At 32.5% G+C, this 27926-nt stretch overlaps 1 protein-coding gene across 1 annotated transcript; it reads right to left on the reverse strand.

Moving 5' to 3' along the window:
- Nucleotides 1-1322: 1322 nt before the first annotated feature.
- LOC134246462 (uncharacterized) lies at nucleotides 1323-27721 on the reverse strand. The gene is made up of 40 exons (XM_062728829.1): nucleotides 27639-27721; nucleotides 27418-27551; nucleotides 27112-27260; nucleotides 26784-26943; nucleotides 26460-26563; nucleotides 26258-26375; nucleotides 25783-25976; nucleotides 25605-25696; nucleotides 25203-25287; nucleotides 24689-24752; nucleotides 24414-24547; nucleotides 23255-24203; nucleotides 22820-22906; nucleotides 22237-22422; nucleotides 21762-21875; nucleotides 21418-21467; nucleotides 21271-21305; nucleotides 19252-19686; nucleotides 18959-19046; nucleotides 18714-18864; nucleotides 18244-18485; nucleotides 16609-16771; nucleotides 16317-16441; nucleotides 16017-16191; nucleotides 15375-15509; nucleotides 14969-15042; nucleotides 14667-14781; nucleotides 13016-13204; nucleotides 12211-12399; nucleotides 9684-9710; nucleotides 7150-7212; nucleotides 6025-6175; nucleotides 5739-5821; nucleotides 5216-5409; nucleotides 4558-4635; nucleotides 4159-4321; nucleotides 3921-3992; nucleotides 3684-3800; nucleotides 3185-3307; nucleotides 1323-2988 (listed from the first exon to the last, which is right to left on the reverse strand). The coding sequence occupies exons 1-40, from the start codon at nucleotides 27667-27669 to the stop codon at nucleotides 2914-2916; spliced, it is 5913 nt and encodes a 1970-aa protein (XP_062584813.1). The 5' UTR covers nucleotides 27670-27721; the 3' UTR covers nucleotides 1323-2913.
- Between the last annotated feature and the right edge of the window lie 205 nt (nucleotides 27722-27926).

Below are 27926 nucleotides of genomic sequence, written 5' to 3' on the forward strand. Positions count from 1 at the left end.
AGATATTCATCTTAATAATTTGCAACAATATACTTTAAGCATTTGCTCATATATAACGTAATTAGGGGCCACAAGGGGCCAGAATGCTAAATCTTTGACACTTTATACCTCGAAAAGGGGGAAAATTTTGATAAACAATAGTGAACAAAAGATGGTCAGAATAATGTTTTAAACAATATGCATACTTTGAATTTTTGTAAAATGGCCCCATTAAGGACTTGTAGGGGTGGCCCCTAAATATTTATATTAAGCATATCTCCACAACGAAAAGAAATCTCTGAATAGGTGTTGAACAAAAAGTCTTTGAAATCACAAGATCTTTCGTTTGAAATCAAGAAAAAGGGACTGACTCCTCAAATTACGGGCTCAGAGAGGCCAGAAGTCTTTCACCTTTAACTCTTTGATGATCAATATTTTGTGATACATTATAAAAGCAAAGATGTTCATATTACCAATTTGCAACAATATATTATAAAAATTTGATCATACGTTACGTAATAAGGGGTCACAAGGGGCCAGAATGTTAAATCTTTGACGCTTAATATCTCGAAAAAGGGGAAAATTTTGATAAGCAATATTGAACAAAAGATGGTCAGAATAATGTTTTAAACAATATGCATTCTTTGAATTTTTGTAAAATGGCCCCATTAAGGACTTGTAGGGGTGGCCCCTAAATATTTATTTTAAGCATATCTCCACAACGAAAAGAAATCTCTGAATAGGTGTTGAACAAAAAGTCTTTGAAATCACAAGACCTTTCGTTTGATATCAAGAAAAAGGGGCTGACTCCTCAAATTAGGGGCTCAGAGGGGCCAGAAATCTTTCATCTTTATCTCTTTAATGATCAATATTTTGTGATACATTACAGAAGCAAAGATGTTCATCTTAATAATTTGCAACAATATATTTTAAGCAGTTGCTCATATATTACGTAATTAGGGGCCACAAGGGGCCAGAATGCTAAATCATTGACGCTTCATATCTCGAAAAGGGGGAAAATTTTGATAAGCAATGTTGAACAAAAGATGGGCAGAATAATGTTTTGAACAATATGCATACTTTGAATTTTTGTAAAATGCCCCCATTCAGGATTTGTAGGGGTGGCCCCTACATATTTATTTAAGCATATCTCCACAACGAAATGAAATCTCTGAATAGGTGTTGAACTTAGTTTACTTTACAAAGATACATAACTCTATTATTTTGTAAAAGGAGATGGATGAATATGGTCTGCAGAATGCCTAATAGCTTCAAATTCATTAAAATCATATTAATTTGTGAATATTCTTCAAAATCTTTAAAAGAAAATGATAAGAAATAAATTGAAAATTTGGTGTTTTTATTATTACTTCAAACTAAGATGCAATAAGATAGTTTTAAACTAGATAAAAAAAAAATTAATTGAATTACCCATTTAAATCCTGTTTTGGAAATGCTGACTTATATCTTTCACTGTGAGAGATTTAACGAAAATTATCAAAGTATTACAGTACTTGAATCTCAAAAAAACCAAATGCTACATAATGATAAAGCAATCCCATAATGCATCAGTATTTACAGCTTAATGACAACAAAAGATACTGAACTGGTCACCACCAAAAGAAGATGTATTTTAAAGATGACAACCAGTTTTTACCGGTAAAATTCAACACAAGGTATAACTCTATCACAACACTCACAAAATGTGACACACTTGACCATTTTGTGAAGTCTTTGTATAAAATGGGAAAAAAAATAACTAGCAAAATTTTACAATTTCATGCAGCCTACATTGAAAAATATATCAGAATTTCACAGGAATGACATATTTAATTCGTAAAAATATATATATTACTATTCTGAGTTGCAATATCTTTTAAAAACACTGATATCTTTTTAATAGAGATATGTGTATTAGAGACATTGGCATGTCAAAGTGATTGTGAAGTACCAACCACTTACTCTTTAACTATTGAACCCTTTTTGTCTCAAATTCTCATATATCTCAGGATTTTTTTCCCTCAATCACATTGGGTTCAAGATAATGAGAAATAACTGTATCAAAATGTCAACAAAAAATAAGAATTAGTATAACATGATAAAAATGAGGCAACCTCTAATGTATTTAAACCAGATTTTTTTGACTAGGGATGGTTTGGGGATAGTAGATTACAGTATTCAAATCAAAAACATTTACAAATGAACAATCATAAACTGTATTGTGCTTGTGCAGAATATGTCATGTACCACTGAAGATGTGAATTTTCATGTGTTTTATGACTATGAGATATATCAAAAGTAAGAACATTACAAGAGTGGGTTATTTTGTGATACCTTGATAGTGTTGATACCTTGATAGTGTTGATACCTTGAAAGAGTAAAGTTTTTAGTCAAAAACCTGAATAAAGGGGTTGGGTCAGAGGAAGATATTTATGCAAAAGACTCTCTTATCACTTAATACATCTAACTTTCAAATGCACATAAAATTGTTAATTTTCTGCATACAAGGAAAGAGAAAGTGTTAATATCAATTTAATCAACAGGTAAGTCTGGTTCTAATAAAATAATCCAACATGGCAACTTCAAGATTGACTAGGATTTTTTTTTCAACATAAAAAAATAAGATGGAAAAAATGAGATTTCAAGGTCCTTCTTATAATATAAAGAACTAAAATCATTATTGGTGACAAAAACACTATTTTGGTCAGTCCCAACCTCCATATATCAAACAATATAAAACAAATATGAAGTCATTTCAGAGAAAATGGACAAAAACAAAGAGTATTTACCACTGGAGTATAAATGTTTATATACATATATGAGGAGATTCTATAGAGAAGGCATTAGGAATAAGGCATAGAATACTGATTAGATGTATCACTATGATCTGGTCCCTACATAAACCCCAGTAAACATCACACAATGTCCCATCCTTCACAGATTGCCACGCTCGGCTTGGTCCAACTCAATGGCCTCAAACAGGGACTTGAAATTTCCAGCTCCGAACCCCTAAATGCCAAATATAAGAAAATAAGAATACAGTTTTTTGACATTGAAATTTTCTGTTAATGAACACAATTTATCATACAGTATACTAGAAATGATAAAATACTTGAGCATACAAGAAAGTTCTTTGATAAATTAAATTAAAAATTATCTAAGGTCATTTGATTGACCTTGAGGTGACCTGAGGTCAAACACTGACCTGGTGATTGTGTCTCTGAATGACCTCCAGGAAAAGTGTAGGTCTGTCCTGCATGATTTTGGTGAAGATCTGCAGTAGGTATCCATTGTCGTCATAGTCTATCAAAATGTTCAACTTCTGAATCTGAAGAAAATGCATGAATGTTATTTTATATGGAAACAGAAATTAATTTGTTTCTGTTCCAATAAATTACTGCAGTTTAATAAGGTACTTGTATATATAATAATAAGAGATATCACAATTAAAATTTATTTGATTTGGGGGGTGGGGTTCCTACTTCCATTCTTGTAACCCTCTGAATTTTATCTGGGAGTCCCAAAATCTCAACACAGTCTTTAAAATATTAAGCATCTCTCACCAGTTAAGTGAAGTAGGAGGGTTGTCCAAAAAGACGTGCATGAAGCAATTTTATTGAAAAAAAAAATGCATAAACTAAACTGAAATTTTAAGCAAATGTTTATTTATCATACAAGGAAATGGGAATATGCTTCATACTCACTCTGTCCATATCCTCTGCTATTTTCACTTTTGATTTCTTTAGTCTCTCTCTCAAGTTTTTGTAGTAAGTTTTGGGGATTTCCAAAAACTGTAAACCTCTTTCACGAAGAATAGAAACCTATATATGCAATAAAAATAAGTAAGAAAAAATTACATAGTTTTACCTTTTAAACCAGATTAAAAATTTTAAAATTTGTTTTTTTTTTTATCCTGCACATTTGAGTTGTGTGATATTTACTGATTTGATGATATCATCTGTGTTCATTGCAATATGCTGGACACCTGCTCCTCCATAATAATCAACAAATTCCTGGAAATCAATACAAATTATTTTCATTAAAAATTTATATTTTCATGGAACAAACTATTTAAAAATAACATACTGCTCAAGACTTCTTAATGTTAATTGTTCATCTGTATGTATTTTGCAATAATCTTCAATATATAATCTGCAATGTTTTCCACTTTATAATAACCTGAATCTGACTTTTCCGTTTGCCTGGTGCTGGTTCATTGATTGGCATTTTGATGGTTTCTTCGTAGTTCGTGACGACTATGGATCGGAGAGCAGAGTACTCAGTGTGGATTTGTGAGTCATCAACAGACCAGAAACGGTGAAACATCAGGTTCTTCTCATACCTATAAAATATAGCAACAGAATACTTCTGAAACCATATGTGGCAATTTACAATAAATTATTCTGGATTATGTCTGAATAAACATGAAATAAAAGAAAGTAAAATTAAAATTATCATTAATATATTGAGCCTTTTTATCTTAAATTTTGTTTTATTGTTTTAAATTTTGTCTTAGTTACATGTATATTTTTAATTCTTAGAGATAATGAATCACTGCTGAAATAAGTTCCTACATACCAGTCCGCAATGTCAGTCATCTCATTGTCAGGTTGGTTTCCCACAATGTGATCCACAAACTGAAGTTCTGGTTTAGGTCTGCAATTACCAATATTATGTACATTACAGATTATTTTTTACTCTAGATGTTTTTTCTTTAAATGTGCCATGCTTTAACTGCATTACAATAATTCCTAAAAACCTATTTAAGTGTCTCCGACTTCAGTATTAAACAAAAAATGTGAGATTCTCTGAAATGAACAATCATTCACACAATACTGACATTCAGATTGCCCATCCAGCAAATCTAAATGAGGTACAGTAATGTGTATTTTTACTGTGTCTGTAATTTTTACATAGAATATGAAGCTAACTGTACAAGGATTAGAACTCTAAATCCTAGGTACCCAATAAAATAAATGTATATGATAATCAGCTAAATATTTTAAGTTAAATGTGTTCATAAATATTTTCATAGTACTATAAAATATGCAGTCTATCTATACAATGAAAACTACAGAAAATTGCATCATCTTGAAGCCCTCTCTGTGTTTGGGATGCAGAAGTTGGACTTGGAAATTCCTAAACAAGCACTTGCTACCTGATTCTAGCACCACCAAAGCAAGTCAACACAAAACTGTGAAAGAAGTGTTACAAATATATTAAGAGTTTTACTTACAGCAATTCAACAAGTGGATCCTTGTAAGTGGTAGCCCTGTATCCCGGTAAGAACAAGCCTTTGTAGCCAGACCTGTCAATCAGTGTATGTGTTGTGTCCCCGTACGTTTTGATGACAGCCATTTTGACTGTGCCATTGTCATCTGACTCTTCCCAAGGTTCCTTTACAACAATGGCTCCTTTAGTAACAGCTCTCTGTTCAAATCATGACAAGTAAAATCTTTAAAATAAATATTAAAGTTTTTATTATTACATGTTTATGGAGATAAAAAAAAAAGACCACGTACATGTGTATATTAAAGAAAGAATGACTTGAGCGCTATTACATGCATTTGGGATAAGCATGGTGCATGCTGCTGATGCTGAATGACACCACATAGGGAGTAAAATTTCATTGCAAAAGCTCAAAAACTTCTCTAGATATCGCAAAGAAATGAAAATGTTACAAACAGACAAAAATACAGACAGACAAACAGATCATCATTAAAATCCCCCCCTTTGAGAAAGTGGGGACAAAAACTGACCTTGAATATGGCTTGTAGGTCCTCCACCTCAAATGCAATGTCCTTGACCCCGTCACCATGCTTCACAATGTGTTCACCCATCTCTACAAAATGGAAACCAAACAGTAATATAAAGAGGGAGGAGAAAATAAACATTTATTTTCATAGCAAAAACAAATTTCATTCAAAAATAAATTGTCCAGTTAGAATTCTAAAAATTCTGTGTGGCCAGAGTATGTAAACCACTGATCATTGAAATAAATTTCATTCTAAGTACATTTTTGTCAGTCTTTCATATAACACAAACCTTTAGGATTGTTGGGCTCTAAGGAGGACTGGAAGTTGTAGATCATCTTGTTTTGTTTGACGACATGAGCCACCACTTGTCTGCTTCCTGTCTCCAGACCTTTATAGGCAAACGGTTCAAATCCCACACGGGTACAGTAGTACGAGGCTGCCTGTCAAATAGAACAGTCTTACATTAACAACTCCAAATACATCAATAAGTCAAAGATTTTTTTTTAAAAAGTCCTTGCAAGTAATGTTTTCCTACATTACAAGATACGAGACAAAATTTGTTTTAAGTTTAATCCTTTGCAACAGGCATTCACTGAAAACTCGGTTTTATAAATTTGCTTTCTTTGATTGAAACAAATAAACACCTTATATCAAAACATAATTATTTTATATTAATTGACCAATTCCATTCAGTTATAAAATCTTATGCCTTGACAGTGATGTTAACAGAGGGATATATAAAATGAAGTATTAAATCTACTTGCAAAATGAAATAACTTTCACTGAATTTCAATGAATTTAAAAATCTCTTACTATAATCATGACCTTAACATTTAGAAATTCTTTATAGGTAAAATTTTCTAGGTAAGCATCCTTTGAGATTTATCTTGTAACCTTTTGTCTTATTTTTTCTAACTGAATCAAATGTGTGTCTGAATACAATTGTATATAAATAGCTTCTTGCAGCAATGAATGATTCACAAACCTTCAATTTTACCTAACTCTGACTGTCAAATGCATTAAAATATTTTCATTTCTAAATGACAGCAGCACATATTGACTGTATACAACAATAAATTCATGGTCATAAAAAAAAAAAAAGAGGACATTTTATTATTGTAAACATTATCAATAGTTGTTTACATTTCCAGTACATTTACTGATATGTTGTGTTCATATATCTAATTCAACAATGGGGGAACTAGTGGCATGTCATACATGGGGACAGTAGACAATTGTTAACCATACTCAAAACAACATTATTTAATTAAAAAGATGATAAAATAACTCTGAATTAACAACAAGGGGCTGATAAAATCCATTATTTTTATTTTCTAAAACCTGAAAAAATCGGGTCTGCGGATCCGTAATCCTAAAGATAAAATAACTGTGGCCTTAAAAAAATAATTCTCACCTGCTTTGCATTTCCAACCCAGAAAGTAATATGATCAAAGCAGACAAACCGTCCTGAATCGGGCTGAAATAAATTTGGAGTTATTAGTTACAAATTCAATTTCACCTCACTACGAGGAAATCTAATCTTAAACATAACAATATTATACAATGAAAGATTATAGAAATGTCAATTATCAAGTAAACAAAAACACATTGTATACTTAAGTATATACAGTGTACCGGTGTATTCACATTTGCAAATGTTTTCTCCTACATTACACAGTTTAAGCAATGCATAACTACCACTTATAAATACAGATTTCTTATGTCATAAGCATCCAACACAATTTCTCAGTGACGTCATAAAGGGTGACCGAAATACTTTCAATAGATAAAACTTGTGTGGTGTTGAAATTCAGAAAATACATAAGTTAGCGAAAAAACTCACACAGAAATGTATTTTAAATCACTCACAAATGTAAAATTTAATACATGTGTATACTAAAGGTATTATTTAAAACATCTATCGGGTTATAAATTATGTACCAGTGCACAATGGTATATATAATCAAATTTACAATAAAGCTCTACAGACCTTACAGAATTTAATCACATGACCAACCTGTATTTATATCCCGATAGATATTTAACCAGAAGTCTCTGTCGAGACTGAAGCTCTACTGGTTTGTACTTATAACAAATGAAGACAAAAGTAGCAGTTGGGATTTGAAACTTTACAACAGCAGTAAATAGAATAATGATGCTTGATTGAGCTCTTTTTGTGTCAAGATACTGCAATAAGACTACAGCTGTAGGAGTAGATTTTAATAAACTTACAATATTTTCAATTTTAGTAACCATGGCAACACCGTTCATCAAAATCCGATACACAGAAATATGTATCTTTGTGTCGTCTACTTGTGTGCCAAGTTATATTGAAATCAGACCAAAACTGTAGGAGGAGTAGTATTTTGAAAGTATTTCACAAAAATTTCTATTTTTAGAAACCAGGGCAACATCATTTATCTAAATCAAAAACCAATAAAAAGAATTATGTATCTTAGTAAAGTCTACTTGTGTGCCAAGTTATATTGAAATGAGACCAAAACTGTAAGAGAAGTAGCATTTTGAAAGTATCTCACAGAAATTTATATTTTTAGTAACCATGGCGACAGGAGTAGCATTTTGAATGTATTTCACAGAAATTTCTATTTTTACTAACCACTGCAACACCGTTCATCGAAATCAAAAACCGATACGTTACTATAGGAGGAGTAGCATTTTGAAAAATTGTTTACAGACAGGCATTCGGATGGAGCCGGACGCATTACAAGGCCGTAACTAGGCTCAGATTTTTAGTGAGGCAAGGGTGTTGGGCATTCCCAGACCCCAGACGGCCAGTGATAGGGGTTTCCAGGGGATGGGGATCATGAAACCTGGGTATACCCTTTGATTTTCTAATATATTAAATCAAACATTTAATCTTAGAAAGATTTTACGTTTTGAATTGTCGCCCGCATTGCGCAGTCGTTAGAGCGTATGCTCAAGAGTCGCAGACTAAGGAGTTGATCCTTACATCGCGGGTTCAAATCCCACTGCGGGATGTAGAGACCGGTCCTTTGGATGAGACTGTACAAACCGAGGTCCTATGTCACAATAACTGAATAAGTGATCAATCATCTTCAGTAAACCTGAAAGCTAGAACAGATTTAAAACTTGCTGCTCTCCATCGGCTAGTAGTGGTGCATGTCTTAATATGAATGAGAAATTCTTAGAAGGGATGTTAATTAATCTAACAATTTACAAAACAAACATATTGAAATATATTACGTTACATTCTAAATGAAAATGATCGAGGCAACTGGTGAGTTGAACGATTTAAAGAAATGTAAAGAAAAGTTGAAAATATCAATTTAGCACGAAGACACACATAATTCATTCAATGTAAAAAAATTTCACTTTTCAGAAAATTACAAAAATTTAGTGAGGCATTTGCCTCACTTGCCTCAATGGTAGTTACGGCCTTGCATTACTATCGCATAAGCTCTTCTGGTCTCTGACCAGTAGAGCTAAAAATGATACCCTTTTCCCTAAATAATTTTGATGGATTATAACATTAGTCATAATTTTGATTGAACGCACAAACTTTTTAACCTATTTTCCTACAGCCGATAGGAGTGGAGTCATATGGCAAAGATTTGATCTTTGCTGGCTTAACACGCTGAAATTGACAACTTTCTTATCACTTACAAAGCCTAAACATAAATTTTATTTATTCACAAAGCTACGTATGTAGGAACCCCCCTTTTTTTTAACGTTTCCATTGCAAGGCAATGATTGTTGATGCTTTATGCTACCGGTTTCGTAATCTTTTCAAGATATAAGTAGGTCAACCTTGTTATCTTTCTCAACATGCCTGTGCATATTAATGAATTACAATTTAAAGCGCAATTCGGAATTTCGTAGAACGTTCTCAGGTTCCGTAGTTTTTATGAAGTTGTTCACGTTTTTTTCTCACCTTGTTTACCATGCTGCATTAAAAAGCACACTTACCTTTGGTCCTTTATCTGTATACGACGTCTGAAATGGAGATTCAATAAATTTAATGTGTCGAAATCTATGTAGATCAAACAGAACATGAAGAAAATGTTAGTAAACAACAACCTTACCATTTTGTCCTTGTGAAAAACGTACTTGGAAGGTGTGTTTGTAACGACGAATCTGATTGGACAAACAAAACCAATCAAGTGTCCTTATTCCAAGCACACCCCTTAACCCCCCCCCCCTTTTTTCTCCTCAATCTTAAAACATTTTTCCCCCTTATCCGACAGATTTTTTGTATTAAAAAATAAAGATTGAATAAGAACCGTGATTTATAACGTTTACCACTATTTTCCCTCAATAATAAATTCATTAACGTTGAGTGACAATTTTTTTTGGCAATAATGCTTTTAAAAAGAGGCCCATAGACCATAACGCTCACCAGAGTAACTGTACCTTTTTTGACCACCCGTTTGAACAAAATCGAATCTACACTATTTGAGGACATTACCATAAAAATATGACTGATTACGACTTTCCTGTTCTTGAGATTGTCCCTTAAGTTTTAAAATTACCAACTTTGTAGCCCCACTTGAGCCTTCATAATTTATGTTGAAAATACATTCAAATATGATAACTACCATTTTTCTGCTTGTTTGCTGCATAAACTGTCAAATGAAAGAGGGTTGGCTTTTAACTGATTCTAATCTTTCACTCCAAGAATATTTTAAACTAAAATATATATATACTCAGTATCAAACGAATCTAATCAGAGAATCAAGTCCAACACAATGGTCTATCAACACAAAATTTTGTCTAAGCCATAATACTAAGCTCTGGAAGTTGATTATCAAGCATTAATCTAGTTTGAAAAGCTGTAGTATTTTGTTTTCCATTAACTAAAGATCTTTTATACATACAACCATGACTATAAAGGTCATAAAATGAAAGAACTATTATCTTACAATGTCTTAAACCTCACTTTGGAATCCTTGTCAGGCTTGATGGTATATTTATCGGCTTCCTATGTTGTGAGAGGATTTCTTTGTTATTTATTTTTTTGATTTTCTTTCTATAGTATTACAAACTATACAAGCAGTTCAGTATTATTATCACAGACCTAAGGTGATGCTCCACTCTAATACATTCCTCCCTCTATATATGTAATCATCGTAAGAAACAGTTGCATAAATTTGTAGGATAATTTTTTTATTATGTCTTCTTTTATAATAAGTTTTATGTAGTGCTTAATTAATCACATCCCAATCACAACATGATTTACACCAAATAAAGTAGAAAATTAGCAAAATCTTAACATGCATACACATGTATTAGGAATGTTTTACATGCATGTAGTATTAAACTTTTTACTGGGATTTTTAAGAAATACTAATTCTGTTTCAAATAATTTATATTCTACTAATTAATACTAATACATGTATATGTTTATCTCTCCATCTGAGATGTGTATGGACTCATAAGTGTATATACTTTACAGCATCTTCATACATTTCAGAAGTTATGAACTCTAACAAGTTTCAAATATTTTAACAAATTCTTTTAGCACCAAAGTAAATAGAAGAAAAACAAAATCTCTCAAATACAAAGTAATGCATATATAATCAATCAAAGAACCAGTAGTGCAGTAGTGCTATTCTGTGAAGTTGAGGAAAGTTCCAAACAACAATTGTCAAATGATTCTAGCAGTTCATTTATCCATTTGTAAGGATTATTTAGAACACATTCAGATAGAATGAACACTGGGTGAATATAAATACATGTAAAAGTCAAATGCCCTCAAAATATATATTAATAATTGGCAAGTAAAAAAAATATGTGAACAATTGAACATGTATGTCACAAAGAAATATACACTAAATTTAAAGATTTCAAAATTGAAAAAAAAAAAAAAAAGGAATGTAAAAACAAACACACTGAATATTTTTCTGGTAATAGAAGGTACATTCAAGGACTGATTTTTTAAGAATAATCAAAATCAAAACAAAATACTACACAGCTGTAAATTAACTCACTGAGTTTATATTTGCGGAAATAAAAATTCTGTGAATTCAACATACATGTAGTTAATGATTCTTTTTAAAATTCAAAGAATAAATTGAAATATTACTGTTTTTATTTTTGACTTCAAATTGGGATCAGTTAAGTGTTTCAAGTTATTATTATTTAATTGGGCTCAAAATCGACACATTACTCAAGGGAAATGCTTGTAGAACTGAAGAAAAAATTGTATAATTCCTTTCCACAAATTCAATGACCGCAATTTGCTCCAAATGGAGCAAATATCAAACTTTTCCAATGATGATTTTACCTGCTATACAATACATTTATTCAATTTCACTAAGATTCAATGTTAAATGACAAAAATCCATATATATGTAAATATAATTTGTTTGGATATTCATTGAATTTCCATGTTTCACTGCCCTTCATTTTCCTGCAAAAATGGAAAAATTATGAGCTTTTTCACTCCCCATCATTAAATGTTGAATAAATCATCTGGCAGTCTCTTTTCCTCCACCCCTTCTGTGTCAAGATACACTTTGTATTTCGTTTTCTTTTCTTCGATGACATCCTCCTCCGGTTGATCGGGGGATTTCTTGTCTTTAGGTTTCTTGATGTTGGACTTGACTCCGGAGAATGTCAGTGATTCCTTGTCAAACTTGAGCATCATGGATCCGGTGGTCCCATCAAAGCGGTTCTTTACCACCTTCAGGTACAAGGTATATTAATAAATACATATTCAAATTTTTGAAAAAGGTGTGAGAATGATCATGAACAACATGTATGGACTTTTTCTTGCAAAACAAATTATCCTTCATTTCGTGATGAAAATTTAAGCAACTCCTGTGTATGTACATTTTAGCGACTGAGGTTGACAATATTTCAGTCTGTAATTAAACTGTGAGATTGTAACTCACCTGTTTTTGAATTTTAGTGACTGAGGTTCATAATATCTTTATCTGTAAAATGATGAAAATGTAACCCACCTGTATGTACTTTTTAGCCACTGAAGCTGACAGTCTCCTTGTCTGTAGTATAATGACATTATCAGCTTCCTGTGTAGCTTTAGCACTTCCATAAATGGAACTGATTGTGATCTCTTGATCTATATTTTCCTAAAAATATATAAAATATCATTTTTAATTGATGTAAGAATAAAAAACAACAAAAAAAACATCACTCTTGTTTGATAAACTTGTTTAGAAATATTTTCTACTGTAACACTATATATCATGAAGATGAATGATGACAATTTATTGATCTACATATTAAAAGAAAAATTCATTGTCCTCAAAATATACTGTACATAACTAATATTTTACCTTCCTGGGGTGTATCACAAGAGTCACATGGCAGTTGAAGTCTGTGGCAAACTTTCTTAATTCTCCAATGATGAAATCTTGGACATCAAACTTGTTAAAGTTATTGTCATAACCTGAACCAATCATAAACTGGAGATTATCCAGGATGACATGTTGTATGTCGTTAGCATACACAGCTCGGATCAAGGTCTGAAAATAAAGTACCACTAAAAGTCAATATCCCTGTCTTTGATTGTATAATACATGTATATCACAAGCAATGTTGAATGAAAACATAAATATACAGCATGGCAGGTATTTAAATTTTCAATTTCAGTCAAAAGTTTCTGATTTCTATGAACATGCTCATATTAAAGCTGTTTAGTATTAGAAGGAGGACATTTAGGTGGCACTTAAATCGTAGGTTCGTACCATTCTATGTATTTGAAAATTATGTTTGTGCCATACTAAATAAGTACATGTACAAATTTTAAACTAATTTTCCAGAAACTAGGTTCCAACAAGAGCTTAACTCTTTTCCCCCTAATGCATTACATCCTTTACCCCCTGATGCCACCATTTGACGCTATGCCCCATTTCCCTGATGCCACCATTTGACGCATACACACAACAACCCTAAATTAACTCTGTGATTTCCCCTGTTTCTAAATAAATTCAGCTCTAAATGATAGCCAATCATGTGTATTACACATTAGGTAATGTTACTATAATTAGTGAAGTCACAGCATGGTGTGAATTCACTTGAGATTTACCTGTGTGAAAACAATGGCACCCAGTCTGTTTACAAGAAGAAATTGGGCCTTGTCACAAGCAAAATTCAGCCTTAATATTGCATTTTATGTAACATTCCTTGGATTGTATTAGCATTCACAATGTTTTTACATCAGTTCTAAAGTTGAATTTAATAGAAATAAAATTTTACAATGAAAATTATAGGAAGAACATCATAGAATCTTTAACAAGAACAACAATGGCGGCCACAGATTTCCCATGTGTTTTATGAGTACTAAATTATCTACTTTCAGCATTTTTTCATCAGGGCATTGATTTCGATAAAAACATGTATTAATTTATTTTCCCCAAGACTTTTGCAAGAAATGGTCAACTAAATATATAAAATATTTATAAACATGCCTGCTTGAACATGATTGTGAAGTTTAGTTGGCTAAGTCTAAGATAATTACCTATCATTATTAATTTATCTTAATTAATATTAATTAAACAAAAAATAATGAGCCTTTTAATTGGTTTGGTATTATATTTTAAGTTTACTGGTATATTTTATAGAAAATTTCTCTCATAGAAAGGATAATAATATGAAGATTAGTTGTGGAAAATTCATTTTACCTGGTTTCACCTATATATTGTTAATTGTAGATTAATTATTCTTAAAAAATTATATGATAATACTAAAGTTCAATCCATTCCCCAAACATTGATATATAATATGTGACACTTTGATGATGTTTAGGTACTTAATTAGCATGTTCTAAATGTAATGGTCAGTCATTTCAAGTCAGTCAAAATGGCTTCAGGGGGCAGCCAGATAAACACTCTAGGGAAATCGCAAGTGCTTCAAATGGTGGCAACAGGGGGAAAAGAGTTAAAGTACCATTTTATGTGAGCTAATAACACAAAAGGAAACAATTACCTCTTTGACTTTATCAAAATCTTCCTGTCCATGAAAGGTCATGAAATACAATGGCAGCTGTTTGAAACGGTTTGCCCAGACTTCATAGTCCTCCAAAGACTCATCAAAACTCTTCCTGGAAAAAAAATGTCAGAATCAAATAAATGGTACATGTATAATAAATGTATGATGATGTTCTTCAATATACTGGGCAATTAGAATAAAAGAGTAGAAAACGGGAAGCATGAAATTTTATAACCGAATTGCTTCAAACAGAATCTTTGAAGACTTGAAAAAGTAAAAAAAAAAATGTGTTTACTCACACTGCAAACTGCCTCAGGAGCATTTTTGCCATACGGACATTGTTAATCTCAAAACTTCCCCACAGGGTATTTACCTGAGAAGAAAAAGAACTATACTTGCAGATGATTTTGGACTCTGTATATGTACATGTACTACAATATGTGATAGTTTACACTTTATATTTACTTAAGATATTTTTAGATAATATTTTCTGCAAGTACATGAACAAGTATTTCTTACATACAGTTAGCATTCTTATAGTGAATTGCCACAATAAACAATTGTAATAAAAGTAATGCATTGTAACCCATATATTTGAACACTTTTTTAAATTGCAGTCAGGAAATGAAATTTACTTTGCTGTCAGCACACATTCATAATATAAAAGCAACTATCGTAATTATTGCAGGTATTCATATTACCCACCCCCTGTACACACAGATCCAGTGAGTACTCTCCGAGAAATGTAGTTTTTCCACAACCCGTGGTTCCACTGAACAATGTCAGTTCTCCAGGACGGAGTCCATGTAAAAGATGATTCATCTGGGCAAAGCGCTTCCACTGAAAATCAGGTGTATATGTAGGTATCAAAGTACATAGAAAATACATAGTTTCAAACTTACAGCATTGTAAATTGTGGTAACATTTATATCAAGGTCCAAAGATACACCAGCTGACAAGAACTGGTATTACCAGAGACATTTAGCTAACATGATTTGCAAAATGAACAACTATGAAGGAACTCCAACAAAAATATCACAAGGTGTGAGGCCTTATGTTCCACTCAGAACAAAAAAATCACAGGATGTTCAACTTATTGTCACACCTGAGCCCTCAAGATGCATCAACTCATTATACATGTGAAATGGTATAAATGTACCGAGGTATTATCTTTGTTTGAATTTCATTTTTATCCTATCTTATATATTACAGAAAATTTTATGTTAGTGAGAAAAAATGTATTCCATACATCTCCATAATCTGCACCTTGACATTCATTTTCATGCACCTTAAAAGTTTATAGTCCAACTTAATAAAATACGAATTGAACTTTAAACATAAACATACCTTGACACCTGTAACTTGCTCCACATTAGCAAACTCTGCATACACTTCATTTGTCAGACTCTCAAACCCGACAATATTATCTAGGTCAACTGGAACACTCTCTCGTAGAATGTCTCTCAATTTCTTCTTTTTTTGTAGAGCATCAAGAGGACCTGATACTTTGACTATCTCTGGTCTAATTAAAAGTTAAAACAAGTATTCTACCAGTAAATGTTTGTCTTCTAATGCATGGTGAATAAACAATAAGCAAATATAAAGTAACATTCCATTTTACTTAATCCCTCTTTTCAAATGTAATACCTGACAATTGAACACCTATTTCTGCCAGCAAGTTTCTTAGCAAACAATTTGGATGTTGCTCGGGTACTGTCCTTTGCTCCAAGCCAGATAATAATTTTCTTCACATGCTCCAAGGTGTGCAGACACTAAAAATATTCATCATCTTAAGAGTTCCTTTCTTTAATAACCAAGACACAACCTCATATTATCATTAAGAAATTTTTAACAACCAGTAACTTTTCATTACAATTTTTTCCACATATAATAAAATATTGTAATGAGAGGTAGAGTGGGAGACTGCGATAAAACCTACCTCAAGCGGCAGTTCTGACCCCTTGGGAACAGCCAGCCCTAACATGTCTGTTTCCTGTGTGACTGCCATGGCATCAAATTCAGAGGAAGTAATTACAACATTCTCATATTTTCTGGAGTCCTTCTTGAAACCATGCCAACCAAACAGTTGTTGAAATCCAATCCTACCAAAAGTTTGAATTTAAACAATACACAAATTTCCAAGATATTTCCCTACTCCAACACTTACTTCCAAGGAAGATTTTCATATCGGATTCACAAAATATATTTTGTTCATACAGTAGAGATCCGTTATTACGGTGACGGTTTTATACGATAGAACGCTTATTACGTTGTAAATTCAAAGCACAAATCCATTTCTTAACAAATCTATACAAAAAAGAACTGTTTATTACGTTGTCCAAAATCGTCAGGTCTCAGTAATACGATGTAAAAATTCTGTCAAAAATTTTTTTCACTCCGTGTTTATTCAGTGTTGATTGCTGGTAGACACTTAAGGAGACGCTAAATAAACATTGGAACACCTGTGCTCTGAGAGAGTGTTAACTAACAGGGCAGTTAGGTGATTAGTGACGCTTGATTGCACCCACCTGGTCTGTTCCAGCGAGCCCAGCAGATTTGGAGACGTGCCAAAGCCATTGTTAAACAATTAAAGTTTACTCATAAACCTAGCTTCTTCTATCGCTGTAATTTTTTTTTAAATTCTTTTATTCTTTATTTCATACTTAGTTTAATAAATTAATTTAATAAATAAAAGGTTATATTTAATATTATGCATGTATGCTGTACACAGGTACACATAATGTGTAATTTCGTTTGCAAATAAACTGCGTAAATAAACAGCTTGGGTATCAAACATAATTTGGACAAATTTTGAACTCCACTACAAACGTTTTAACAGCTTGGGTAGTGGCTTGGACTACCTCTCAGTTGTCAGCAGAAATACAAATCGATAATTGCTGAACTGCTAATTGACCTCTGTTCAGTAATTAAAAAAAAAATATTTTGACAGATTGCTTGTCTATTTACTTTGACCTTTTTATTTGAAAAAAAAAAAAGTTGTTGTTTATTTAGAAATGACTTTTAATTGAATACAAAGAGAATAAAATAATCAGAATTTTGGTAGTTGTTTATATAGAAATGACTATGACTACGAAGACATTGAAATTTTCACGAACGCATTATCTGGACAGAAACGAAAGTGAAAGTACATGTTACAGAAAATGGCGGCAATTAAAGGAAGATTGTCGAAGTTTCTATTAAAAAATGTGCTCTATGCTTTTACTATGATGGAAAAAGAAGAAATAGCATCATGAAAATAAGTTTTACAGACAAGTAATCAATGAATTAAGTGTATATGGCATATTGGAGAAGAATTTGAGCATGAAAAGGAGATAGAAGGAGAAAAATATACCCCCTAATACAAGAACACGTTTTCCAAACGATGTTTTACAGAATTTTATTGGGAACTTTTATTACGTTGCCCTCGGTATTACGATATTTTACCGTGACAAAGTGAACATCGTAATAACGGGTCTCTACTGTAGTACTCTTTTTAAACTTGCAACTTTGCATAAAATATATTTTATCATTCTCCCCCCTTCAATAAACTTATCCACTTTCTTGTTTTACAAACCTTGGTTCATAGCTTTTGACAACATCAAACATCTGCCCCTCTTCTCCATCTTCCTCCTCAGCTGTCTTCTTCCCTTTCCCACTTTTTTCTGGAGTTTTTGTCACAGTATGTTGGAGGGACATAGTCCTCATTCCCACCATCTGCTGTGCTGGGTTTACATAAGGCAGGTGTAGAATGGGCAGATTATTATCATCTGTAGTGTAGTGGATCTTGTGTCGGGAAAAAGTCTCCGGTTTCAACCCCTGATGTGAAATTATTAAAACTTTACAAAATTTTTCATTGACTGAATTAGAACACTAAACGAAATACTGTTATGAAGTTATATTTTTCTCTTTTCTGACAAGTAAAAATATATTTTGAATATCAATTTTATCATTTATTAATTTAGAATTTTTGTATAATCTCTCTTGTATTCAACATAATTCAAGTACAGATAAATTCTGAGCTGTAATATTTTATTAAACACTTGCCTGACAATGATAGAGATGGGTCATAGCAGTAAATTCTTCCTCATACATAGAGGTCACTGGTTCTTTGTTCTCTGTATATTCCACTCCATTGTCACAGTAACTCTTAACCAATTCTAATTCATCTCCATCTTGAAAACACTTGGTGGTATTTCTGTAGACAGGTTATATTGAAAACTCAGCAAGTGAACATGACAAGAACACAATTTATAAAATGCATTGCAAAACTTTGAAGGTAATTTACTTACAATTTTTCTGATTTTGCATCAGACAGAAGTTTCTTTCTAAGACTTGACCATTCTCCAAAATGTTGACAAGTGGTGCATACAAATGAACCTAAATTTTCAAAATTGTACATTTCTTAAAACTTAAATGGAATATCTTATGCTGACACTAAGTTCATTACCAGTAAAAAAAAAAGTAGGTTTTTTTTTTTTATTCAAAAGGTTTAGCAAATTTAAACATCAGAATATGGGTGTTTTAAAATTTTAAATAACACTTGACTTTCAAAGGTGTTCAAATGTAACATTATCACATATACCTGTATTATAATTAATATATAAGTTTTTCTTTCCAGGTGGCACTTCAGACTTTGCAACATGACAAGATGTAATAAAATGAGTGTGGCCCAACTCAACAGGTAGTTTGTGGTTCATCAAGAAGTTCCTAATTGTACTTTTCATACTGATACTCTTCTTTCTACTCTGACTTCCCTCTGGGAGTATCTCTGTCTCCTGAGTCTCTGCATCTTTATTGTGTGGTGCCGATTCTGTCGTGCAGTAGTATCTGCTTGTAGCCACTCTGTATTTCCTTTGAAGAATAACAGAGAGTCTGGAATATGTCAGACACTCCTGTGAAGATACAACATGTTTTGATCTCTGGAAGTTAACGTTCAAACACATCAACCTTTGGCCCAGAACAGTCTTGTCTAGTTTTCTAGCAGACCTCCAAAATCCCATGGTAAAGGTTATCTTTTCTGAAATGCAAAATCACGAGAAAAAAATCCTTAATCCCTCTGAATATTTTCAAATCAAATAAATTCAAAATATTTTAGCATCGCAGTCAAAGAATGTGGGAATCTAAAGAATTCCCTCTACCAATTCACAAACTGATAATATCTCACTATATTCTATGTTTTTTCTTTTTAATTTTAAAACTGTGTATTTAATACAATTAGAAACATATTATTTTTCAAATTTCCTTGTTTGTAAAAAGGTGCCAGCAGCATCGCCATGCCTAACACCATCGTGACCATGCCTAACACCATGGAATCACCACACCATGGACGCCATAACAATGAACCAAAATGTTGTTGACGGACTAAAAGTATCAGTCTGAGCATTCTAATTCTTCCAGCAATCTAATGACATAATCTTACATTATTATCTATGCTTATCTCAAATGAGATTCCCCTGGAACTCAGCATCAACGTGTAAAATAACTTTCCATGACCATCGCCTTCCCCGCGTTTTTTCTGTAACTGGAAACAACGATTCATCGATAACGGTAAAAACCTTCCAAAACAACCTTCTGCGTTCCGGATAATAAGAGTCTCTAGTTTCATGGTGTTTATTTCTATGTCCGATGAAATACACTGTTCATATTAAATTCACCAAATCACAGAGGGATCCTATTTATTCCAAAAATGATAAAGTTTTATTTCGTTTTACATAAAGAAAATACATTGATCAAAATATTTTATCAAAATATTTAAATTTTATTTTTATCAATGTATTTATTCTTTCTTCTTCTTTTTTTTTTTTTTTTTTTTTTTTGAGGTAAATGGTCAATATTATTGAAGAAGAAATTAATTGTTTTATAACTACATTTCTTGGGTGAAAAGGGAAATTATTCGATTTTCACTCTTCAACTTCAAAAATTGAAAATAAGTTATTCCCCTTTCCAAGAGTGATTGATTAATTGTATACTGTTCAACGTCCCTCTCGAGAATTTTTCACCCATAGAAAAGCCACCACTTGCAAGTAGAGAGCTGCAAAGTTTGTCCCATGCTCGGCACTCAGGGCCATTAAGCAGGGAGAGATTTTTTTCTTGCCAGCACCTACTGCGACACGAGACCTGGGTTTCTACGGTCTCATCCGAAGGACCGGCCATGTGCAATTGAAATGAATCCATATATATCGAAGTACTTATCCTAATGAAGAAGTGCCTGATCAAGTATTGATTTTTTTTCCATTTGCCTTTTATTGAATTATTCTTGAAGATACATAATTCTGTAATAAAATTGAATTTTTAGGTTTTAAGTGAGGGTGTCTCATTTTCATGAAATTCATTTCAATGGTAATTTTTTTTTTTCATTTTACTATTATTTTGAAAACAATCATGTCCTTTCATTATGGTTAAAAAAAATTTTTCTATCTGTTGTCCAACCTTGGAAAACTTGCACTATTTTTTTAAAAAATGTTTTCAATGGTTAAAGAAATGTTAAAATTGCAAATTTCTTATTGAAGAAATTAAGACATTAAACAACCCATTTTAATATTTTTTTAATTTCAATAACATATATAACAGTCTCAGAAAAAATGCAACAATATCTTTTAACGGCCTCTTCTTTTGTTCCCTGTTTTTGGTTCAAAGCTGAAAATAAAACAAAGAACAGTAAGCATCCTACTTATAAAACTTGACAGAAAATGCTTTTACATTTTGTTTTCCAGTTTGGAATAAGAAATTCATTCTGCATGAGACTTACTCAAACAACTCCTGAGCTCTTCTCTCCGCCTCTGTCTCCTGGCTTTCTGCCTGTACAAAAAAATATCAGAACAATCGTCTATCATTTTATTAGAACTTTTAAGAATATTTTGGTCCAGTTTTTCTCTTATATTCAAATTCCAATGTTCGAACACAAACTTGTCCTTTTAGCTTGATTTGATAAATATTTAATTTTCAAAATGATTTTGAATGGATCTCGAATCATCATTGTGACCAAAAACTTATTTTATTGACATAGTACTAAAACCTAGATGCTGCAGAAAAATAAAATAATGTTATTTTTTCATAATTCTTACAAAGTTAACCAAACCCCCTTTTTGGTACCTCTCTGGCTTCCCTGAACCACTGCTCAACCTCCTTACTCTGGGCGGGGACATAAGGCTGTAGGTCACTGCCTCCTATAATACGAGGGAGTCCATTCGATCCACAATTCTGGTTCTGTGTATAAATAAATATATATTACATTAAACTCCAAACGAACTTGAATCTACATCATCTGTCAGATGATTTTCCATTTAAGTATGGCTAAATGTGATTTTGCTGTTCTAGACAAGATATTTTTTTTTATACATTCATAAGTTATATTACAAAAGTTGGTAAAAAGGTTATTTCCATGTAAAAGTATATAATTTGTTTTATGTAATGAAAGAGTTGTCTACCAGACAACCAGACAACATGTAGATACAATTTAAATTTCTTATTAACAACTTATAAAGCATAAAAATTTTTATTTTTACAAATAAATCATTTTTCCATCTCCTTAATTAATGGATCTGAATCAATAAATCAGAAGTTCTACCTTTTTGAATTTCTTGAAGTTCCTAACCAGTTTGCCTTTCCATCTGATATACCCATCAGGAGTAGTCTCCCCTGGATCTGTCGGCGCCGATCGTGGAGGGCGAGCGACCAGATCTACAAACTTTGTCACAATTAACCTAGACGGCAGGTCCTCTTCCTTTATGTATTCTGACTTTATGTCTGCCATCTATAATGCAATGTACAGTTAGAGTACAGTTAATTGTAAGTATATACAAATTTTACATTTTATCTTTACCAATTGCAAGGTGGGCCCTACCTATGCTTCAAAATACATTGTAGTACATGTACTATATATATATGATGTAGTTCAAATATCACTTGCATTATCCCACATGTAAATTTATGACCATTTAATTATTTTTCAGTGTTTCATATGTCTAATGGTAAACAATGTCCTCTTTTCAGTTGGTTTTATCAGGAATAACAAAATATATAGTTTATAAGTTCTTTATAGCTGATATCATTTTATCAAAATACTCAAGTCCATCCCAAAAATATATTCCCATAATGCAATATATATTCACTTATCTAATTTTACAAGATGCCTGATTCAAAATACAGACCCCTGTCTGTGCCCTGGCATTTAGAAAACCGTCTGGAGCAGCAGCTGGACTTCTTGTACAAGTCATCTCCTCTCTGTGTCCATTCACCTAAAAATTGTAGACTGTATTCACTACAACATCAACATCATAGCAGATTTTTCAAGAAGAACAGCTTAAAAAAATTCAGCAGGGGCCCATTTTACAAAAGAACTTATGACTAAGACTAAAAACTTAAGTTGATAGTAAAATTTTGTAGAATTAATAATCATTCTGTTTGAAATTGCTTACATAAATATATTTTGTTTAGTTTTTTAAAAAGATTAGAAAATTTTCAAATCAATGTAAAATAGAAAATTATGAGCACAATTAAATTTTGGTCTTTTAGTCTTACATTTCTTTGTAAAACGGGCATGTATAGTTCATAAACAGTTTATATACAAGTACATGTGTACTTACTTCTGGTAATTCTTCCTTGACTCTGATGCCATTTCTCTCTCCTGCTCTATTGGACATTGTTGCTGTATTCCTCTCTCCATTGGATGATGTCTTCTCTGGAGATTTCCTTGATGTCGATGTCTTCTCTGGAGATTTCCTTGATGTTGATGTCTTCTCTGGGCTTTTCCTTGAGGACTTTTCAGGGGACCCCTCCATAACATTAAACAGGTCCTCATCAGAACCTGCTTCCTCAGACAAGTTTCTGCTGCTAGTCCTTGGCTGGTTAGACTTTTCTTTTGATTTTTTGCTTGACTTGGAGACCACCACATCAAACAAGTCTTCATGATCATCTGCATCAGAAGATTTAGAATGAGAGCCTCTTGCCCGACTTAAATTCACCTCAAATAAGTCCACCTCTTCTTCTGACTGAGGTTTATTTCTTGCCCTCTTTGAACTGGGTAGAAATTCCTCATCTGAATCTTCTACAATGATCCTCCTTTTATCCCTGGTTCTCCCACTCAATGTAACCAGAGCAGAGCTCGGCTTTTCAGGACTCTGTTTCCTCAGTGATAATCTTGAGTCTGTCTTGTTTGTCTTTCTCTGTTTTGAGGACCATTCATTCTCTCCAAAGTCTACAGTCAAAGGTGCCTTATTTTTCTCTGTCTCATACACTGCGCTTAACTCCTCTGAATCTACATTTGATTCCACCTTGACATCATTAAATATCGAAGCTTCTTTCCCCTTCCCAGAAGATTTTCTGGACAATGGTGTCTTACTGGATGGACCTGGACTAGGTGACCTGTTTGATTTGCCTGTTAACTTTTTTTCCTGTGAATGTCTTGAAGTGGATGGACTAGGTGATCTTCTTGGACTTCGTCTTATAACATCAGGCTTTTCCGGCGTAACTTTTTCTTTCTTGATCTGCTTTCCCAAACACTGCCCATCCACTGATTCAGATATTGCATCATTTCTAAAAATAGTACCTTGACTTAAACTGATAGGGGTTATAAAGAGTGATCCTAATTATATAACGACAACCAAAAGCATAAATAATATGTTCATTTAAACACACGGTAACAAAGTTTTGGGGCAAATGGCTGTGATTTTCTGATTAGCCTTGCTACCATCCCCAGAAAAATTAGCATAAAAAATTCTGCAATTTGAAAACATATGATTTTACCTTGATGGAGTTTGTTCCATTGTCCCCAGCTGGGTTGTCTCCCTGATGGTTTCACTTCCAGAAATTCTCCTGTGAAGTTTGTAATCCGTCTTTTGTGATTCTCTCTTGGATGGAGCTGTGTGTGATTTGTCCTGCTTTAAAAATGAAGGGAAAATGTACCATTTGCCATTCAAAAAAATATTCTGTGAATGTATCTTCTTCTTGTCACCGAAATTCAATTGTTTAATAAATAAGTTAATTTAAAAATTTATGTTAAAATGCATAATTTGACTTACATCTGTTTCTATTCTTGTCTCATTAATTTGAACAGGATCATTTTTTCTCTCGATTACGGGAGATCTACATATACAAAAAATAAAACCATTACATAAATTGAATCAAAATATTCTCAACTCTCTATCATACAAGTTTAGATAATACTGAACTATGAATGTAATACTAATAAATGGTACACAGGTACACAAATCTGTACATGTGAAAATGTTCCATAAACTTTATTGTGGAAACCATGTGCATTTAGAAATTTTCATGCAAGTTAGGACTACCATCACATTAAATCCACTGGAAATGTCCTACTTCAAATATTTTAATCAAAGACTGAGAAGAATATAACATCTACAGATTTCTTAAATCATAATTCTGTCTCCCCAACAATTCTTACATTCCCTTCTCTTTGAATCCATCAAAACATTTTTACACAAAATAATACAACAAAGATTTTTTTTCTACAAGCAATATGTCTGTAACTTTTTCTGTAACTGGTCAAATAAAGAGTAAATCTCCTGCTACCTGCTCCCTGGTTCTGTGTTGTGGGCCAGTACGTCTGTCTGAGTGAGGGACTGGGAGGGGACATTTGGCTGGGGCACCTGACTCACTGGATAAAAGAAAATTTAATCAATTATAGATAGCATAAAATGTACAGGCTTAAGATAAATACACTGTAAATGTGGACAAATAGAATAGTGTAAATGTGGACAAATAGAATAGAGGAAGTAGATTTTATGTTCTCTACAGCAATATTCATGGATTTCAAAAAACAACTACTTCAGTTTTCTGACATTCAGTTCAGCATACATGCTAAGCATGGGAATGAACAAATTTTTGCTTTGATATGTAATGACAATTATCCAGGTACAAACAGAATTAAGAGTGTTTATAAAAATACATGTATGCTTTTTAAACTTCACTTACTGAATGGCACATCTGGGTTACAATGTTGTTCTGTTGAACAGTGAAGAACAGCAAATCCCAACTCAGCATCCTGAATAAGGTGCTTCTTATGTCTACAAGAGCAAATTTCACAATTTTCATTTTTTTAATCAAAGCACAAAATCAGTCTGAATTTTCATCAACTATTACACTTGCTTACTTCTTGAGGTACTTGATGACTTTGGTAATCCAGTCTACATTTGTCTGTGAGAATCTCTGTGAAGCGTCCGAGGGATCACTCTGCATCACCACAGAGCCTGGCTCTACCATCATCTCCATATCGCCACTAGACGGGTCGTCCATCAGAATTGGAAGCCCTCCTCCCATCTCCACCGTCAGGCTCATTTTCTTAAACTGGAAACCATTATCTTTTAAAATCTCTCAATGAACTCTTGAAATCAAATGTTTTAAAATTGTTAACTAGTGAATATAATACTGACAATAATTACCTTGTCATAACTCATCATGAAAATATACTTTACTCACAAAAATAAGTTGGACAGAAATGGTAATCATAACTCTTTTATGTTCAAGATTTAAGAAAGACTTTGTCACATACTAAAAAATTTGCAAAAAAAAAAAAAAAAAATTTAAAGCAACTTATTTCATTGATGCAGATGCATAAAAAGCAGTACCTGTTTTGTATTGAGAAAGATAAACTTCATTCCTTGGAATATTGTTGCTCTCTTTATGTCTGGTTTGAAGGAGACTTGATCTGGGTTTATTTGAGTTTCTGAGATACTTGGAAGGAACCTAAATACATGTTGGCTTATTTCAAAATAAATTTGCACTTGATTTACAGCGTACAAAATCTGCATCAGCTAAAAAAGGACATACAAATCTGGGTCAGGCTGTAGTTTTCCCTCCTTGGTACACTCGACCATTTTTTCTATATAAGCTGGAGTAACTATATGTTTTTGTGAAACTAATGCTGCAATGACCTACCAGTATAAAAATAAAAAATATGGCAATCATTTCTTTAAAGGAAAAAGAGGGATGATAAATGATATTCTTATCAAAGATATTGAAAGAAAGAAATCATGTACGTTGTAAATGTATATGCATTCAGCATTCTTCAACTGAATCATAAAACTTAAAGAAAGTAATTTAAAACTTAGACAAGTGTTGATTGTTATGCTAACAGGGATGAAATGTGGTGACCTTGATTGTGACACTGAGGTTATTCATCACTAGGAGACTACAGTCTGGCCGCCACTCATTTACCATGTGACCCCCTAACGCAGTCACATGTGTTCGGACAAGCTTCTTTGATGGGTTATCCAAACATGATGTTGAAATGATGAAAGGTTCATACACAACTCTAAAAATATAAGGATCATTATACACTGTTTATCAACCTTTAAGATATGACCTTAACACGTTTTGTTAAATTCATCACAAACCATCATCCATGATCATCTGTTCATGAAAATATATGTTAATCACAAGAATAATTTGGACAGAAATAGAAAATATTATTTTAACTGACCTGAATGAAGATTTCGGAGAACCAAAGGTAATTTGATCTCCATCACTTAGCGTTTTCTCTTCATTTTTATTCAGCTTGTCATTATTGAGCCATGTACCAAACTTGGAAAGATCCGTTAGTAAAATTATTGGTAAATGATCTGGCTTTGACTGCAAACAGAAATAATGTGTCATTTTCTTTTATACCACAGATCAATGCAACAAATTCTAACATTTAGAACTGCATTTTAGCACTGACACTACAGTCCACTTAAAACATACTGAGACACAAATAAATGAGTGATTTGTGACAAACTAGTTCACTTACTATGCTAGTTTCTGCATGTGAGACTTTAATTTGAGCATGTTTTCTACTGACAGCTGGGTCCACTGGTAGTAGAATCTCACAGTCTTTTCGTCCGACTACATACACAGCATTAGTAAACAAAGGTATTGTTTTATCTGAAAAACGTTATATACAGAAAAAAATATTAAAAACCCTGTTATTTATTTATGTATATAAATACTTTCAGTTGTTTAATACACTACCTTTCTCTGACAAAGACTTTAATAACCACATTTTATGGTAAATCTTGTCAAACTCAAAAATCTAAATGTGAAAGTGAAAGTTATTTCCCGCGATTTGACTTACGATATATGTCGTAAAATATTTACTAATTTTCATTTAGGCTAGTTTTGCATAATGGACTCAATCTTTTATAGAAAAGGATGACCTTAAAATTATTTTTGTAAGGAATATAACACCTTGTTTTACCTAAGTCTATAATGACTTCCGAAAACCAAATCAAATCAGCTGCTTCCGGTTTAAAATCAATC

This window comes from Saccostrea cucullata, unplaced genomic scaffold (genome assembly GCF_032062105.1).
Source record: "Saccostrea cucullata isolate Sc308-1 unplaced genomic scaffold, CSIRO_AGI_Scuc_v1 ctg2, whole genome shotgun sequence".
Lineage (NCBI taxonomy): Eukaryota > Metazoa > Mollusca > Bivalvia > Ostreida > Ostreidae > Saccostrea > Saccostrea cuccullata.

Bases quoted from the DNA above. Each gene is read 5' to 3' on its own strand.
- LOC134246462 (XM_062728829.1), bottom strand. From the start codon at position 27,669: ATGTGGTTATTAAAGTCTTTGTCAGAGAAAG. The intron at 15,510-16,016 runs GTATGTTTATGT...CCTGATTTTCAG, and splicing joins AGCAAGTTACAGGTGTCAAG to TGGAAGCGCTTTGCCCAGAT. The intron at 3,993-4,158 runs GTTATTATAAAG...ATTGATTTCCAG, and splicing joins AACGGAAAAGTCAGATTCAG to GAATTTGTTGATTATTATGG.